The following is a 16,785-nucleotide window of genomic DNA, read 5'->3' as shown; positions in this document are numbered from 1 at the left end:
ATCAGGCCATTATTTTAGAAGTTATGCTGTTTTTTCACATTTCCTCAGATTCAATTGTTAGGCATGTTAACAGTGTCATTATTAAACTAATAAGATACGTAAAAGTGTTTGTTTGACATTTCCTGCATCTTTATGACATTGTTAGTTGATTATGTAAAAATGATGGTAAACTTGATATCGTGTATTGTGTAATAAAGTGTCAAAAATGGAAATAAACTCATATCATTGCAGTTTGTCAGATTCAATCATCTACTATCTTCAGAATCTCAGAATGGAGGAAATTGGACATTTAACACTGTTCTATTGATATTTTTCCCATCTCATCAATTTTCTTAGTTGGTCATATACAAATGGTAGTAAACTGTTTATTTTGTTTTATGTTAAAAAAGTGTTTTAAAAATGGAAGAAAACCCATTGCAGAACAGTGCTGTCATGTTTCAGCATATATGCAGCACCGATAACACGATAAGTGGAAAACCATTTTACCTTTTGCCTTGAAACTTACAGAACTGCTGAATATTCATAATAGGCAGGTCAAGTTCGAAAATCAGCATGATGGGGTCATTTTTAGGGAAGTTATGCTGTTTTTCACTTTTTTCAGCATATATGCAACACTGATAACATAAGTTAAAATTCATTTTACCTTTTGGCTTGAAACTTGCAGAACTAATGAATATTCATATTACGCAGGTCAAGTTCGAAAAGCAGCATGATCAGGTCATTTTCAGGGTAGTTATGCTGTTTTTTTCACTTTTTTCAGCATATATGCAGCACCGATAACATGATAAGTGGAAAACCATTTTACCTTTTAGTTTCAAACTTACAGAACTGATGAATATTCATAATACGCAGGTCAAGTTTGAAAATCAGCATGATCCGGTCATTTTTAGGGAAGTTATGCTGTTTTTCACTTTTTTCAGCATATATGCAACACTGATAACATGATAAGTGGAAAACCATTTTACCTTTTGGCTTGAAACTTGCAGAACAAATGTATATTTATAATACGCAGGTCAAGTTTGAAAATCAGCATGTTCGGGTCATTTTTAGGGAAGTAATGCTGTTTTTTCACTTTTTTCAGCATGTATGCAACACCTATAACACATTTGTGCTATATGATGGTACTGTAGGAATGGGTGATCACTAATTAAATTAAGGTCTATAAAGTCACTTGCCTACTCATTAATTTTCAATTGGCCATTAAATGAGATTACATAAAACACTCCTTGAGATTTCCCTGTAAAGTCCCATAGGTTTAGCTCTCTTAACTGTGTCACAAAATTAGGATTTGGTGATAATTGTGCAGATAAATGGTGTTTAACATTGCAAATAAATTTACAACAAAAAAAAAAAATGTGTTATGCCAACATGCTATAGATGAATAACAGTGCTTTATTTTTCTCAAACTTGGTGGGGTTATTAATATCAAGTTAATACAGCTAGATTGAAAGTTTGAATAGCAGCTTTATTGGAAATTTTTATGTTTTATTTAAAATCTTTTTAAAATTATTTTTCAAACACTAGCATCCTCTAGATGTGATTTTTAACTCCCATCCACTAGAAGTGCTGTGCATTTTCTGTATTTTTGTATATAATTGTTATTTCTTCAGATTTAATTCTTGGGCATGTTAACAGTCTCATTATGTAACTAATAAGATATGTAAAAGTGTTGTTTTGACATTTTCTGCTTCTTAACAATATTGTTAGTTGATTATATAAAAATGACGGTAAACCTGTTATTGTGCATTATGTAATAAAGTTTCATAAATGGAAAGGAACTCATCATTGCAGTTTGTCAGATTTAATCATTCACTATGTTCAGCATCTGCAAATGGAGCAAATTGGACATTGAAAATTGTTCTATTGATATTTTTCTTATGTCAACAATTTTCCTAGTTGAACATTTAAAAATGACAGTTAATTGATTATTTTGTTTTAAAAAAGGTGTTGAAAATGGAAAGAAAATCATTTCAGTACAGTTATCTCTTGTTTACATTTTGGCATTTTGAAAGTGTGACTCTGAACTTCCATGGCCTTGAAGACCTTCCCAAATCACATTTTCTGAATATTCATGATACTTTTATTTTTTTATAAAAAAATTGATGGTCAATATGCTGTTAAGTATTATGTTTTATTGCATGAAAGTTGAAGAAAACCCTATTTTGGACACTGCTGCCAGGATAGCGATTAAGGGAAAACCATGTTACTTATGATAATCAACCTTACTGAAAAGACTGAAGTGCAGCTTGTGTTGGAAAACCATTGTAATTGTTTTCTGTTTTGAAAGCAATGCAGTAGAGTGCTATTTGGTGCAATAAATGTATATGGATAGTAGGCAATTATTTCAGGGTTATAAAGTAATTTGCTTAATTAATTTTCAAGTTATTTCAGGGTTATAAAATAATTTGCTTAATTAATTTTCAAGTGGCCATTAAATGAGATTACATAAACACACATTGAGATTTCATTGTAAAGTCCCATAGGTTTATCTCTCTTAACTGTGTCACATAATTAGGAAATGATGATTTTTATGCAGGTAAATGTTATTTAATATTGAAAATAAGTTTACAAAAAAAATTTTGTGTAACGCTTACATTAATGCTAAAGATGAATAACAGTGCCTTATTATTCTCAAACTCAATAGGGTTATTCATATCATGTTAGTAATTGTACAGCTAGATTAAAAGTTTGAATAGCAGCTTTATTGGTATTATTTGTTATGTTTTATTTTACATTTTCTTTTAATTTTTTTTTTCAAACACTAGCATCTTCAAGATAACACTTTCAACTGTCATCCACCAGAAGCGCTGTGTATTTTGTTTTTCCACATTAGCAGTTGTGCTGGTTTTTATGTCTTTAAACATTGTGTAATATTATTTTATGCACTGTCATCATTTTTCACATACTAGTATAGGGATTTTCATTATGTGAATTTGAACTCTCACATATGGTCCTGAAACTGTAATCTTATTGACCATGTTATTCTGTTGTATATATTTTTGAATTTTTTATCTTTTACCTACTGGCATTTTCAGTGTGGGACTTATAACTCCAAAGGGTATGTAACAGTTCACTTTTATTGATACTACCTGTTGTGCAATATTTGCAACTTGACTTTTTACAGTTAAAGGGATAATAACTGTTCTTTTTTGGCAAATAATTCTTTTCTAAAAAGTTTTTTTTGTTAAAATCTCTTAAGAAATTATTACAAAGTATAGCCACCTATGGAGGTCACATGGTCTGATGACAAGTTCAGATATCAGAATAATAGCTATGACTGCCCTTTTTGTGGTAAAACAAAATATATTATATTTCTGTGACTTGTTTACACTGTTTAAACTGAAGTTGGATGATTCATATCATGGTTATGCAGCTAGACTGAATGGCAGCTTTAGTGGAATATTTTTTGTAATTTTTTCTTTAATTTTTAATTTTTCAAACTGGCATTTTCAAGATGTGACTTATCACTCCCATCGACCAGGAGCCCTGTACTGTAACTTTGTAACACTTTCTGTATTTTTTTAACTTACAAGTATGATTTTATATATATATATATATATATATATATATATATATATATATATATATATATATATATATATATATATATATATATATATATTTTTTTTTTTTTTTAATTGAGTTTAAGCAATGAGTTTAAGAAATTTTCACTTTATCTCATTCTGGCATTTCCAAAGTTTAACTCTTATCAGCCTCAAGCCTTAGGGACTATTTCCAGACCCTATCACGCTAACTGTGGATCGATGTATCTCCAAGGGAATTCTCGCTAAATTGCAATCAATGTAAGTGGCTTAGCTGTCTGTCACGCCTACTGAAACTGGCATGCCAGAATCCTAAGCCGCTTAAACTGAAAGCAATTTAGTGAGAAACCCCTTGGAGTTGGATTGATCCTGTTAGATTGATCTAGGTATGGGAACTCAGTCTAATGCTTGTTACACATTTTACTTTCATCCTAATTCAATGTTATGCACAATTAGAATTTGATGTTGGCTATGCAGTTACAGTAAGCATAATACATTAATGCATCAAAATTGACAGTATCCTATTTCCTGCGCTTTTTTTTTCTGTTTTTTGTCTGTACATTTGACAGCTTTGCTGCCTTGTTTAACTTAATTCTTCTTGTCATTAATTTATCACTTCAATTCTCATTATTATTATTTATTTATTTATTAATGAATTTACTCATTTTAATTCTTCTTGTCATTAATTTATCACTTCAATTCTCATTATTATTTATTTATTAATTAATTAATTTACTAATTTTAAAATAACCAGCAAAATATAGTCCATTTACATTTAACGAATTATCCCTGGGCAATCCCCCCCCCCCCCCCTCCTCCGATTAGTCAGCCTTTAATCTTCCTTACCTGAGTTTAGCCAGAACTCTCTAACAATAAAAAAAAAGATCAAAACCCGCGCATTAGGGGAGGTTTTCGCGATACGCCATTCATTCCGTTGACTTGACTCTCGCGTCGTTACTCGCGCTCTTTTCAAACTGTGTCAATATTAACTGTCAGTTTAGTGGTTGTCGTATTACTAATGGGTTCCATTATTATGGGCAATATTAAAAGAACATGCCCCTTCCCCTTTTGTACGTCGTTCATTATTTTTTAAAAATGTTTTGGAAGGTATTTTAATAAGAAATAGACTTTTGCAATTAGGGTTTCTTCAGTATAATCTGGCACTACCCCGAATAATATAAAATAAGAAGAATGCGTTTTTTAAAAAAAGGCCAATAAATATGTTTTCTGGCCTTGGGTAGCCTAGATAAGCAAACAAAAAACGTGTCAAAAACGTTTTATTTCATAAGAAAATACTTTATATTTAAGGCAAAAATGCAGTATGGGCCTGGTTATTGAGAATTTCCGACTCATCCTGTGACATGAACTCAAATGGCATCCTACAAGTGTTATTCTTTTGCCTTAAAACGGACAAAAACAAACATTTGTCATTAACAGTTAATATTTGTCAATATACAACAAACAAATGGAAATTTTATAAATTAAACTGCTCAAACCACGAAAAAAAGGTGTATGTCAAGTATTTGAACATTTAAACAACAGTTTGGTCTCATGCACAAAACTCAGATATAAATTCGATCAGCTAAAATTAGTTTCTTGTTCCAATGATTCAGTGAAGTTTCACTACATGAAACAAATAAATACGTCATTTCATCATTTTTTTCCTTAAATTCAAGGACAGTCACTCTCCGCTACACACTTTCCCTCGTGCCAGAAGGGGGCATGTTTTGGACATGCGCACTTCTTAATACACACGGCTGCGCAGACCAAGTTGTACCGCGTTTCGCAGGTGAAGGTGCACGGGGAGGCACAATTCTGCCAAGTTCTGCCGCCAGTGCATCCAGGAGCTGGAGTGGTCTTTCTCTCTTGTTCAGCTGGAACACAGAGAGAGTAGGAAAGGATAAAGTACATTTATAACAGGCAGGTCTGGTACTTCGGCAAGATGATATATAATACGACGACAAGATGATATATAATACGATAAAATCAGCTGAAAATCACTTTCGTAACTTGAATATATATATATCCAGTATTACATCCTGGGTGTGCTTTTCAACTACGAGGGTAATCGCTAAATGCATTGTCAGTTCGTCGCTGTGGCACCCTTTTCAAGCAGCGCCCAGAGAACGTCTAACACGTGTACTTCCCGCTTTACCCTATGACCGCCACTGCCTACTTACTGGGACACTGATCCCTGCCTATACACTTCCCCACGTGAAGTACGGGTCGACCTAGGGGACACTGGCAGCGGGAGTAGCACCCTCCCTCACAGAGAGTGCTGGGGTCTCCGCACGTCTGGGTGCACTTGGAGCCACATGACATCCATACCTACAGGGAAAATAATCAGAGATCAACAGCATACCTATACAGCACTACAGATATATATATATATATATATATATATATATATATATAAGGCCAATGAACCACGGTACTTATATCAAAAGTCATTTCAAAATGGCAGCCAATTATGAAAGTAACGTTGTGTCGTAAGTATACGGGATATGCTGTACTGCTCGACAACCCGTTTATCCAGAAGTTAAGAGATTAATTTATACCTGGCCTCCGGAACACTCATTTTTCACTTTTCCCGGGCACTGATCAACACGAATGCATTGATTCTCGTGCCAAATAGGGGCACTATTCGGGCATGCACATCGTGCCTCATTTTCCCTAGTGCATGTTGGGAAGGGGTCGTCACACGTGCGCGTGCACGGGGAGGCTGACTGGTGCCACACCTGAATGTCCGGACACTTTGGCGCGGCGGTTGTAGTGAGGCCTACAATGACATCGCATTCACTGAAAAAAAGATAAAATACCAGTGATGAATGATCGCCACGGTATCACTTTATTATTTCTGTATAGGGACTGAATCTGAGATCAGCTATCAACCCCAAGTTATCGCATTCTGCATCTTCACCCGCCCCAATCCCACCCACCCCTACCCCCACCCAAGTCCGTATGTTTCATGCGGCATACGACACAATTTCACTAACTGGCGACGAAGAGAGCAGAAGATAAAGCAAGTTATAAATCCGGTAACTGCAAAATAATGGAAAAGTACAATTATTGCAAATTTGAAAGAAATACAGATTTAAACCAGGAAAAACACCCTTCCCAAACCAGAAACGGAACCCAAATGCCTCACACATTCACAAACCTTGCCGTAAAACAGCGCCCCGTTTCGTTTCTTTCAATGTAAGGTCTGTCCGGTTTGCACTGGCACCCCGCCTGGATCTCCCGGTTAGCGCAGTCGGGTTTTCGGTCCTCACAAGTCTGAACGCACTCCGCGCCAAACAGAACCCACTCTTGATTTTCAGGGCAAACTAGAGGGGGCAAACATCAAAAAGAATTAATATAGGCCTACTGACAAACCTAGCTGCAAAAATGCATTGTTCATATTCCGCTTATATGTATTTTAAGATTTATTTCCTTAAAAGAAATAAGAAAAACCACTTGTTCGCCGCCCGGATTTATTAGGCATCTCTTACCGTGCCGTCTGGAACAGTCCTGATATCCGACGCACTCGCCATTATCTAGAAATGGTTTGTTATACGGACACGTACATCCGGGTACGCACTGCGCACAGCCTCTTGGGAACGGTCTATAGCACGTGGCCGTGCATTCACTCGTACAGTTGGAGTAGATCATTCCGTGTTTACACTGGTTTTCAACTGAAGAAAAAAAGTGAAATTCTTCTTTTCATATACACAATACAATTACTTGCATTTGTTCTCATATGTATTGCAGTTGACAGTACCCTTAATCGAGAGACCCACAGTCTTCTTCAGTACAATATATCTGGAAAGAAACGAAATTCACATTCCTAGATTATGTTAGGTGAGATATTAAAAAAAAACGAAAACGGCGATGCTCTTTTGCTCATTTTTCAACATACCATAAAACCAATCATATCAGTATTTAGGAAGGGCAACCCCTTTTCATTTTGTCGTGTGCTTTATTTTTACGCACTGAAACTATTAAACAACTGTGAGAAGCAGTTCGGTAATAATTAGCAAATGATAAAATAACATTTGCCAGTATCATAACCAATTTGTTTCAAAGTGTAAGTTTCGGCTCTCGAGATATATTTGTCTTTTTACTTTTTCATGAGTGTTCCTTCACATAACCCAAGTCACATACATATCGGTAATGACAATATTTGGACAAATAAGTGGATAAATAATTAGTATGGACATTTGCTCTCTGGAATACAAGTTCCATTTTCCCAAATCCGGGCATCTGGCGGACATGCGCACTTTTCAACACACATCGCGGCACATATGACCTCGCGGTAGTTGGCGCACGTGAAGGTGCAAGGTGACGCGCACGTCTGCCACGTCTTGCCGCCTCTGCACGCTACTGCAGCTGGAGAAGCTGGAGAAAAAATTGGGGATGATATCAACATATGAAAACTAAAGGTTGGGTACATTGTTTACATAACGTATCTGTCATGTAGACTGACATTAATTTTTCACATTGGTTGTTTACCAAGCTCACGGCTAGTACTGTGCGGTCAGTTCCGTCGCTCCCTGCATGTGCCGCATGGCAACCTGCAAGAGACTGTAGAAAGCGCGTCACAAATGTCTTCGTATATTTTTGAAGACAAAATATGGCGATGGTTTTAATTGCCCATAACAAAAGCAGCCGCTTTGCACCTACAACTTTTATATAATACAGCAAAACAACAGAAAAGTGTTTTGCACACTTTGTGAGGCGCATAATTTAGAAACATAGATAAATGGTACGTGTCTTGTTATTACTCGAGTATAGAACTTTTAAAATTCTTTTCAAAGTGAAAAAGAAACAAAACCTAATACCTGGGCACTTATCCAAAGCAACACACGTGCCATTGGACAGGTAAGGTGCGTCGTCGGGGCAGAAGCATCCCTGTGCGCACTTCTTTGAGCAGGTTGGTTCCTGGTCATCACATGACTTCGGGCACGCTGACCCACAATCCTTCCACACTCTGTCACTGGGACAGCGTTCTGCCACTGAAAATATTGTGTAAAATCGGGTGTATCACGTGGCTATCACGTGGTCCATACATTGTGTATATTTGCATATACATTGCAGTACATAGTGTGACAGCTTCTTTATAACTATTTCACCTAATTATGCCTGTAAAATATCGTACAAACTCTCTGGAATGGACCATCCATGGCGTGCTTTATCAAAGTGATTATATTTCAATTTATTATGTAAAACGTAAAACAAAAAAAAATAATTAAACAGTGAGTTTGAGGATATCGGCCTTCAGCGGATTACCTGGGCAGTGATCGAATGGGATGCAGAGGCCGTTCCACAGAATTGGTCTAGAGGGAGGGCACTGGCAACGTGCCACGCACTGCCTCGTACAGCGAGGGTTTGGCTCCATACAAGTTTTGGTACAGGCGCTTCCACAAGTTGTCCATAGCATACCGCCGCTACACCGCTCTTCATCTGTAATATAGGTATTTTGTTGTATCTAGACTTGTACAAGTCTCAGTAAGGGTTTCCACACTTGTTCGCCTCTACTATACTCATACGTAATGCAGTAGGTGTATTGTATTTTAAAGGACCTATTGTATTGTATTTTAAAAGACCTATTTTAAAAGACCTATGCAAGTCTCAGCGCATACACAGTTTCCGCACATTTTTGCCACTTTACAGAGAAAGTATTGTTTTAAGAGCATACACGGTTTGGGACAAGCATTTTCGTACATTTGTATAATTTTTTGAAATGATTTAGATCTTGTTCAGTCAATTTTAATATAGAAATTGTATTATACAAGTACTGAAACTGACGCAAGTCTTGGTGCATTTTGTGCACATTTGACACATTGCTTGGTAACTGTAATGTGGGGACAATAGGCCACAATTGTTGTCCATATCAGCCTTGGTACAGGCATTTGACATAGTCACCTACCTGGACACTGACTGTACTTGACACATTCCCCCTTTCTCAATATAGGTTTTTCCGGCGGACATTCGCATCTGGACGCACACTCGGTGCTGCATCGTGGAGTCGGCTCACTGCAGGTGGCCGTACAGGTACTTCCACAGTCTTTCCAAACCTTAAGAAAGGCATGATTTGGTTGATTCGATTGTATATATCGGGTACTTCCTGATCATGTAGAGTTTATTGATATGGCATATGAGCTTCTGCTAATGCCACTTCTTGCGTTTTCTATAGGCTACAACTGATGTCTTTATGGCTTTAACGTTAAAGGTATACCGCTGTATGCACTAGATAGTCATAATCTTCTGTCATGTATACTAAATTAAATAAGACCAAAATGCCGGTCTTACACATGAGTCAAATTCACTTCCAAAAGGCATAAAGAGACTCTCACCTGTCCTCCTGTACACTGTTTACTTTGCGGACATTCCGACAGCCTCACACATAAGTTTCCATTCCATAATGGCCGCTCTGGAGGGCACCTGCAGCCCCATATCCTACTTTTGGCTGGACAGTCGATGTTGGGACTGTCGCACGTGGCGTGGCACTCCTTACCTTCTCTCCCTCCTTCCCAGCTCCACACCTGACCCCCAGTGCAGTCTGGAATAAGTGGATTCATTCAGACTGTTTAAAATTACATTTGGATCGAGCATGGATTACTTAGAACACATAAGCCACTTTCACTTGTTTCTTATACGACTCGTATAAAGTCGACATGTCAAAGCATACACCAAAGTAATAACTCGATCAGCCCAAAAAACAGCTTTAAAACTGCAACTTCTACATATTTTTTGGTCATAAATTGACCCACTGAGCAGTCCCTTCAGCTCGTAAAATGTCTGCTAAATGACGTAGTAATGCATGGCGCATTACTGCTGCGCACACAGTTATAAATATGACTTGCCGAAAACGAAACAACCGAGGAGCATATAGCCTACTGTACACTAGTATAGCACAGGACGAAAGCAGAAGACACACGATCAAATATCATTTTTTGGGAAAAAGGAAACGATGCCCTTTGGTATTTCTCTAGGGTATGGCATATGAAACTATATGGTGGCATTTCGGTGGGATTTATGGCAAAAATATGACTTCAAATGCATCTTTAATAAGCACTGTTTGATAGTGTGCAGAACTCTTCACTAACGGATGTGCTATGAAGAAAAGCGGAGAAAAAGGAGAAAGGAGAATCTGTAGTACCAAACTTATTACCTTTTATTGTTACTTAAAGAGCACACATTAAATTAGATATGACGAAAATACCTATTACTGCTCCTGTCACATGATGCAATAAAACCAAAACAAGCGCAAAAGAAAATTAATAAACCAAAGAGATGCTGTTTAAAGAAGACACATTACTCGGACACTTTGAGACCGGAAATTTTATTTGTTACAGTTACAAGGAGTCTGAATGTTTTTCCTGGTTCAGGTAATACTAATAGAATCCGTTCCACACGATAAACAACAAGTCAATGCAAGCTACACGGTGTAGAGTTATGCAAAGTCAACCATACCGGGTATGTCTTCAAAATCTAAGAAATCTTAAAAAAGAAATATTATAAGTGCTGAGAAAAACTTTTGTGAATGCCTATCAATCCACTACTATAAGATATTTGAAACTTGTTTTACTAAGTGAATCTTTTTAAAAGTTTTAACTTACGTAATATAGTGTAACAATCGTTATAGGTCCAACACCGACCGTCGTGAAAGTGAGGCTTGTCATCCGGGCACTTGCAGCCTGGAGTACAACCCTCTGCGCATGCGGGCTCAAAGTCGTCGCACGTGATGGTGCAGTTCTTGGTGCAATTACTCCAGACAAGGCCACCACTGCACGACCTGTCTTCTGCGTGGTTTAAAAAGAGAAGAGATGACAATGATGATGCATTAAATAAATGTATTTAGAAATTAGCAACAAAACAATTTAATTAATGACACCACACATGGGAGGATCCAGATATATTTTCAGACAATTATCTTGTTGATCCACCCTTTATTTTTAACTGTCTTCCGGCAGAAAAAAATAGATGCCCGTAACCCGGAAGACCTAGAAGACTGCCAGAATGTCTATACCTGATAGGCCTATATGTGCAAATGTGTACCTGTGCTTGGAAAGACACAATGTATTAGTGCATGTCACATACAGGCTAAAGCTGACATAGTTTTACATGTCATTTGACATCACTTTAAAATTTCATTTTCCTCACTTCATTCGGATTTTTATCTAAACCAATAACAATGCAATGACATTTTTGAAAAATCTTTAGTGCCCATGTCGGCATTTCTGATGTCTTAACTTTGACATTCGCACTACTATAAAGGTGGGAAGGTCATATCAAAAGAATATACATGAGGTACGTTAGTCCATAACAATACCCAAAGAGATGGGAAATGTAACGGTTTAGGGCATTAATGCAGAATTTGTCCACCACATAATGTAGCGACCTCTACTAAGGCAGCTATAACAAGTTTGGCAATCGTGTCTGGTAAACTATTTTAGCCCCAATAACGACTTCCTTATTGTCGCGAGATGGGTGGTAAAGCATTAGATAGTTTTTCAACGTCGTTGAGTTTGAAAATATTTTTGTCACATATCTTTGAGATAAAATGTCAGAGAACGACATTCTGTAAAATATTAATGGATATTTTAGGTATAACCATGCAGCGTTTTGTTGCAAGCCGTTTGACACTAGACACATGAAGATATTACATGGTAGGTTCAGTGAGTAATACTAGTGTAAAATGACCTTGTATTTGTATCTGAACGCTTTCCGAAAGCAAAACTTACCTAGCGTAAATGTGTGCTCGAATATGCACGAGCTCGGGTATTAAATTGCCATTAGAAAAGTATTTGTTGTAACTAGCTGTAGAAATTGTAATGCACAGCAGTGAACAGGACAATACGCCCAGCATACACGCATATAAAGGCACTACGAGATAGCAAACTGGTTCAAGTACCTGAATAAACTGTCGATTCAAAAATAATGCCTATATTCGAAATTTGACAGCGACAGAAAAAAAGCTAGTTGCATATGCGAAATTTTGTCGTATATATAATGGTGCTGTGTATAAAGATGTTTTTTACTTTGAATGCCCGCCTGTTTGTGAGTACTTCTATGTGTACATTTGCCGTACATTTGTGTGTGTACATGTACATTTGCCATATATGTCAATATAACCTACCTAGTTCAGTGGCGGAGGTTATCCAACAGTATAATGCAAGCACTAAAAGTACAGACACCATTTTCAGAAGATTCGTTGAAGCCATTCTGTTCTGAAACTGTAGAAAGAGAACTATGGGAATTGAAATATATTATGAGTGATTCATAAGTTCTCAAAAAAGCAAAAATAATAAAAATAATTAAGTACTTCCGCCGGTAGAAAAAGTGCGGCAAAAGAAAAGCTCATAGCTATGACACTCAGTCCATTTCTTATTCCATACCTGACTTGTCAAAACGTACATCTACATCTTCCATTAGATTGCAAAATGCTTGTATTAAATAATTTACTTTTAGATTTTACGTACAGCATAATTTGTCCTTTTTCTCAGGAAGCCCTGTTTCCTGTTACATATATTCATTATTATTATTATTATTATTATTATTATTATTATACGTTAGATAGTTACTATCGACTCCCTAATACACAAGCGTTTACGTACCTTGTGTGTTCTTATGTATACAATATAAAAGAGAAGTGCGTAATTTGACAAGGAAATATACAACTTATGCTTTCTGGTTTACAATCATCAGATGTCTAATTGGCGCCCTCTGCATTAACCTAGATTCACTATTATTTACCGAGGATAATTGCAGTTTTATTGCCGATTCATTTTGTGATTTTACTGGCTTTCAAGAAAGCACTTCCAAGTCACTCAAGGTAGGCCAAAACATTGTTTTTGGAGATAAAACGCAAGGAAATGTGTTACAAAATGAATAAATTAATAAATACACGAAATTTCAGTTTTTCTGTATCATTTTTCTCAATATTAAATGCATCTTGTTGGAATGAAAATTTAAAAAAAGTCTAGAAAAGAAACGCACACTTGTTGTTGTTGCAAGTTCTTCGAGACAATAAAAACGTTTCAGTAATTTTATTTTCTTCTGTTGTACCGCTGAAACGCTTATTTGTAGATAGTTTGTGCGTGTTTTCCCCACACTTTATTAAACACTTCAAAAAACCCTTTAACAGGTTTTAATGGTATTACGTTTGCTACATACATGCCAATGAAATTGTTATGCCGAATAAATCCAACAAACCTTAACCCAGAAAAGGAGCAATCACTCGTGCTTGACAGGTGTCCTAGGCAATTCCACGCTCCTCGCTTAACGCTCTATTATACTGTTTGACTTACAGAACAGAGTTTTCTTTCGATTGCCCGATGTAGCTCTTTTGCTATGTGTAAAGCCCATTAACCCACCTTAAGACAAAAGTGAAATCTTTAATCAGAGCAACATTTCCTTTGACTAATCCTAACTAGGAAATTAGGGCCTACCTTGTGTTAGTAACTGGGTTGTCTTGACTTCTCTCTTTTTGAGGATGACCTTTCACAGACAGGGGATTCAATATAAAACGATCCACTTCTGCCAGCTTTATAAGAGAAATATTGCATAGATTTACTTTAAACACTCCTATATAGTAACCTAATGTGGTGAGAGGATCTCAGATGCAAACATTATGTTGGTAATGTGTGCTTTATTGGCCGCACTTCGTCATGGATGTGACATTAAAAGGTCATGCCTCAAAGCACACACGTGTTGTTAGGCCAGAGGCAAACAAAAACTTATGGTAGAAATGATTCGGTGCTCCTGATTCTAGACAAAGAATGAGAACTTCTATAAATTGATTGCAAATAGAATGAAAATTTACATAAATTAATTGCAAAAAGAACTTATATAAGTTTATAGCGAATGTTTTCTTGCGACAATATCAGTGTTTTAAATTAAAATTTGCGCTCTGCTGTTTATTGTTAAATATTTTAATCATATGAAATTGCATCACAGTTGAATTTAATTGCTATATCATTCTGTGTTATTTTCATCCTTCCCTAAAAGATTTAGAACAAATTTTGCCAGAAAGTCTTGTTTGCCCTAGTATTTCTTCAGCTTTTTGTCGGTTCTATTTTAATGTGTTTAGGCCTATCACTGTAGACAGTAGTTGTTTTCGTTTTAATATAGAAAAAGAAGAAACGCTGTCACAAACGAAAAGAAACCTTGCCTGTGCATTTTTACGTAAATCTCTGGTAAGGATTGACAGCACATACATTCAATTCCGTTCAAGCTTTTGTTGGGGGATGGAAAATTCAAGATGACCACCTCAATTTACTTTTATCATGTATCTCTTCACCTTTTTTCTATCGAGGGAAAAAAGAGCACTGGAAGTATCTCGTCCCCTTTTGGATAAATCAATTTATAATGAGTGGTTTTAAAATCTTGATGTTTCCGGAAAAGAAGTCACAATTATTCCCGGACAAAGCGTACTTGACAAAAACATAGATGAACAGTTTTGTTAGCTAGGGGCCATCACTTATCAAGGGAGTTTTTTTTACTGGTATGGAACATGCGCCAGAGTACACGGGAAGATAACTTTGATATATAAACGGGAACTTAATGGTTATTTGGTAACCAAAATCACGCATTGCGAGTGGTTTCAAGGAAGTAGAAATAATAAAAAGTGTTCTGTAAAGGAAGATTGCGTTTTAGATTTACCTGAGCGCGTTCAAACCATTTTTCCCGTGTACATTAGTCACTGCAGTAACTTTAGGTTGGAGGTGGGAAATCGTGACAACGTTTGCCCGTCCTTAAAAGAAAACAGTCCGTCCTGTAAATGACAGCATGATCGTATATCTTTTTAATATGAAAATAGTTAGCAAGCGTGACTGGAGAAACCTTTCAGGAAGACCACAGGGAACAGACTTCCGTGTTTTGTGGCATGGATATTATAGTGCAGTTGCTAACCGCTGTTTGCAAGCGCTATTTACGCACATGGATAATGCTCAAGTTCACATTAAAAAAGGAACAATGAATGGAGAAGTGAGCAGCTAATAGATGAGACAATAGATGAGACTAAAGGAGAACTTTGGAACACTGTCACTTTCTTATGGCATTTCTGAATGGTGCATGTATCCATTAAGTGTTCTGGGCTCTATAACTCGAAAACATCGCAAATTGCTACCGCAAGCATAGTGATCAATCGCTATTTGTGATGGCCATTGCACCAGTCAGCTAAATTGAAGCCTTAACAAACGCAACGCAATTATTGCCTCGAACGCTACTAAAAGTCGATTGCCGCATAAAGTGAAGACGTTCATAGTACAATTACATATAATGTAATTTTATTTCAGTATGATGCTAAACAAGATAGTGTTTTAATTTATAGGAATATCACAATTAAAAATAATTGATACTTGAAGTGTTTGACACAAATAAAATGTCAAAAACAATTCGATAAGCGAAGTGCACGTGTTTGGACTGATACAATCACTGATACATGGGTGAGTAGTGTTCAGACTCTCAGTACAATAACAGACACTGAGGAAGGTCACAGTTTGACCGAGTGCTTTGTTTCTGCCTTTTCATTTTGTGTAGAAAGTTATGATTATTATAAATGGACTACACAGACGTATTTTCGTGAGAAAATATCAAATAATGTATGAAATGTTTAATTCTGAATTTTTTTTGTTCATAATAAAACATGATTATTATCAACAGACTACACAGATGAACTATAGAAAACATCAGAAAATATAAAATGATGCATGAAATGTTTTATTTTGAAATTTTTATGTATAATAAACCATGACCTTAGCAGTCTTCACGTGAAAATTTACCAAAAGTTTGTTTTTTTTTTTTTTCTGTCAGAGGTACCGAGTGACTCAAATCTTTTAGTTTTCACGCTTTGTTATAACTATTATGATTAGCAACCCAAACTTTAATTACATGAAAGACACTATAAAATGACGAATTATGCATGCGCAAAGGCCGTTGCGACCGGACTTACGTGCGCAAATAATAGCCTCGAAACTAAAGATGATATCGCTATTAGCGTTCGGTCGCAATTTGCGATGCTTTCGAGTTAAGGAATTGTGACGAATCGCCATGTTTGCGCTCGGTCGTTGAGTGAGGAGCAATGTAGTAAAGATGGCTCACCTGCGATGATAAGACATGAAAAAACTTACAATTTTGTTAGAGAATGTTTTAGTGGCTTGTGCCGACACGCTTTTCTGCAATTTTCCTTAATTGCATTCTTCTTTGTGATTCTAACCCTTTAACTGCTTCGAATGCGATAGTGAAGCACGTGTGCCGT

At 36.4% G+C, this 16,785-nt stretch overlaps 1 protein-coding gene across 1 annotated transcript; it reads right to left on the bottom strand.

Annotated features, from left to right (window-relative positions):
* Positions 1-4,806: 4,806 nt before the first annotated feature.
* On the bottom strand, positions 4,807-13,157 carry LOC106157937 (zonadhesin). Its single transcript, XM_087018200.1, has 12 exons — positions 13,142-13,157; positions 12,664-12,760; positions 11,144-11,326; positions 9,878-10,083; positions 9,451-9,598; positions 8,811-8,984; positions 8,363-8,536; positions 7,034-7,216; positions 6,703-6,868; positions 6,101-6,341; positions 5,723-5,870; positions 4,807-5,416 (listed from the first exon to the last, which is right to left on the bottom strand). The coding sequence occupies exons 2-12, from the start codon at positions 12,746-12,748 to the stop codon at positions 5,214-5,216; spliced, it is 1,911 nt and encodes a 636-aa protein (XP_086874326.1). The 5' UTR covers positions 12,749-12,760; positions 13,142-13,157; the 3' UTR covers positions 4,807-5,213.
* Positions 13,158-16,785: the final 3,628 nt, after the last annotated feature.

This window comes from Lingula anatina, chromosome 7 (genome assembly GCF_051362555.1).
Source record: "Lingula anatina isolate TDL-2025a chromosome 7, LinAna3.0, whole genome shotgun sequence".
Classification (NCBI taxonomy): Eukaryota; Metazoa; Brachiopoda; class Lingulata; order Lingulida; family Lingulidae; genus Lingula; species Lingula anatina.
The sequence above is the reverse complement of the archived record's forward strand: the minus strand, read 5'-3'. Positions and strand labels throughout refer to the sequence as shown.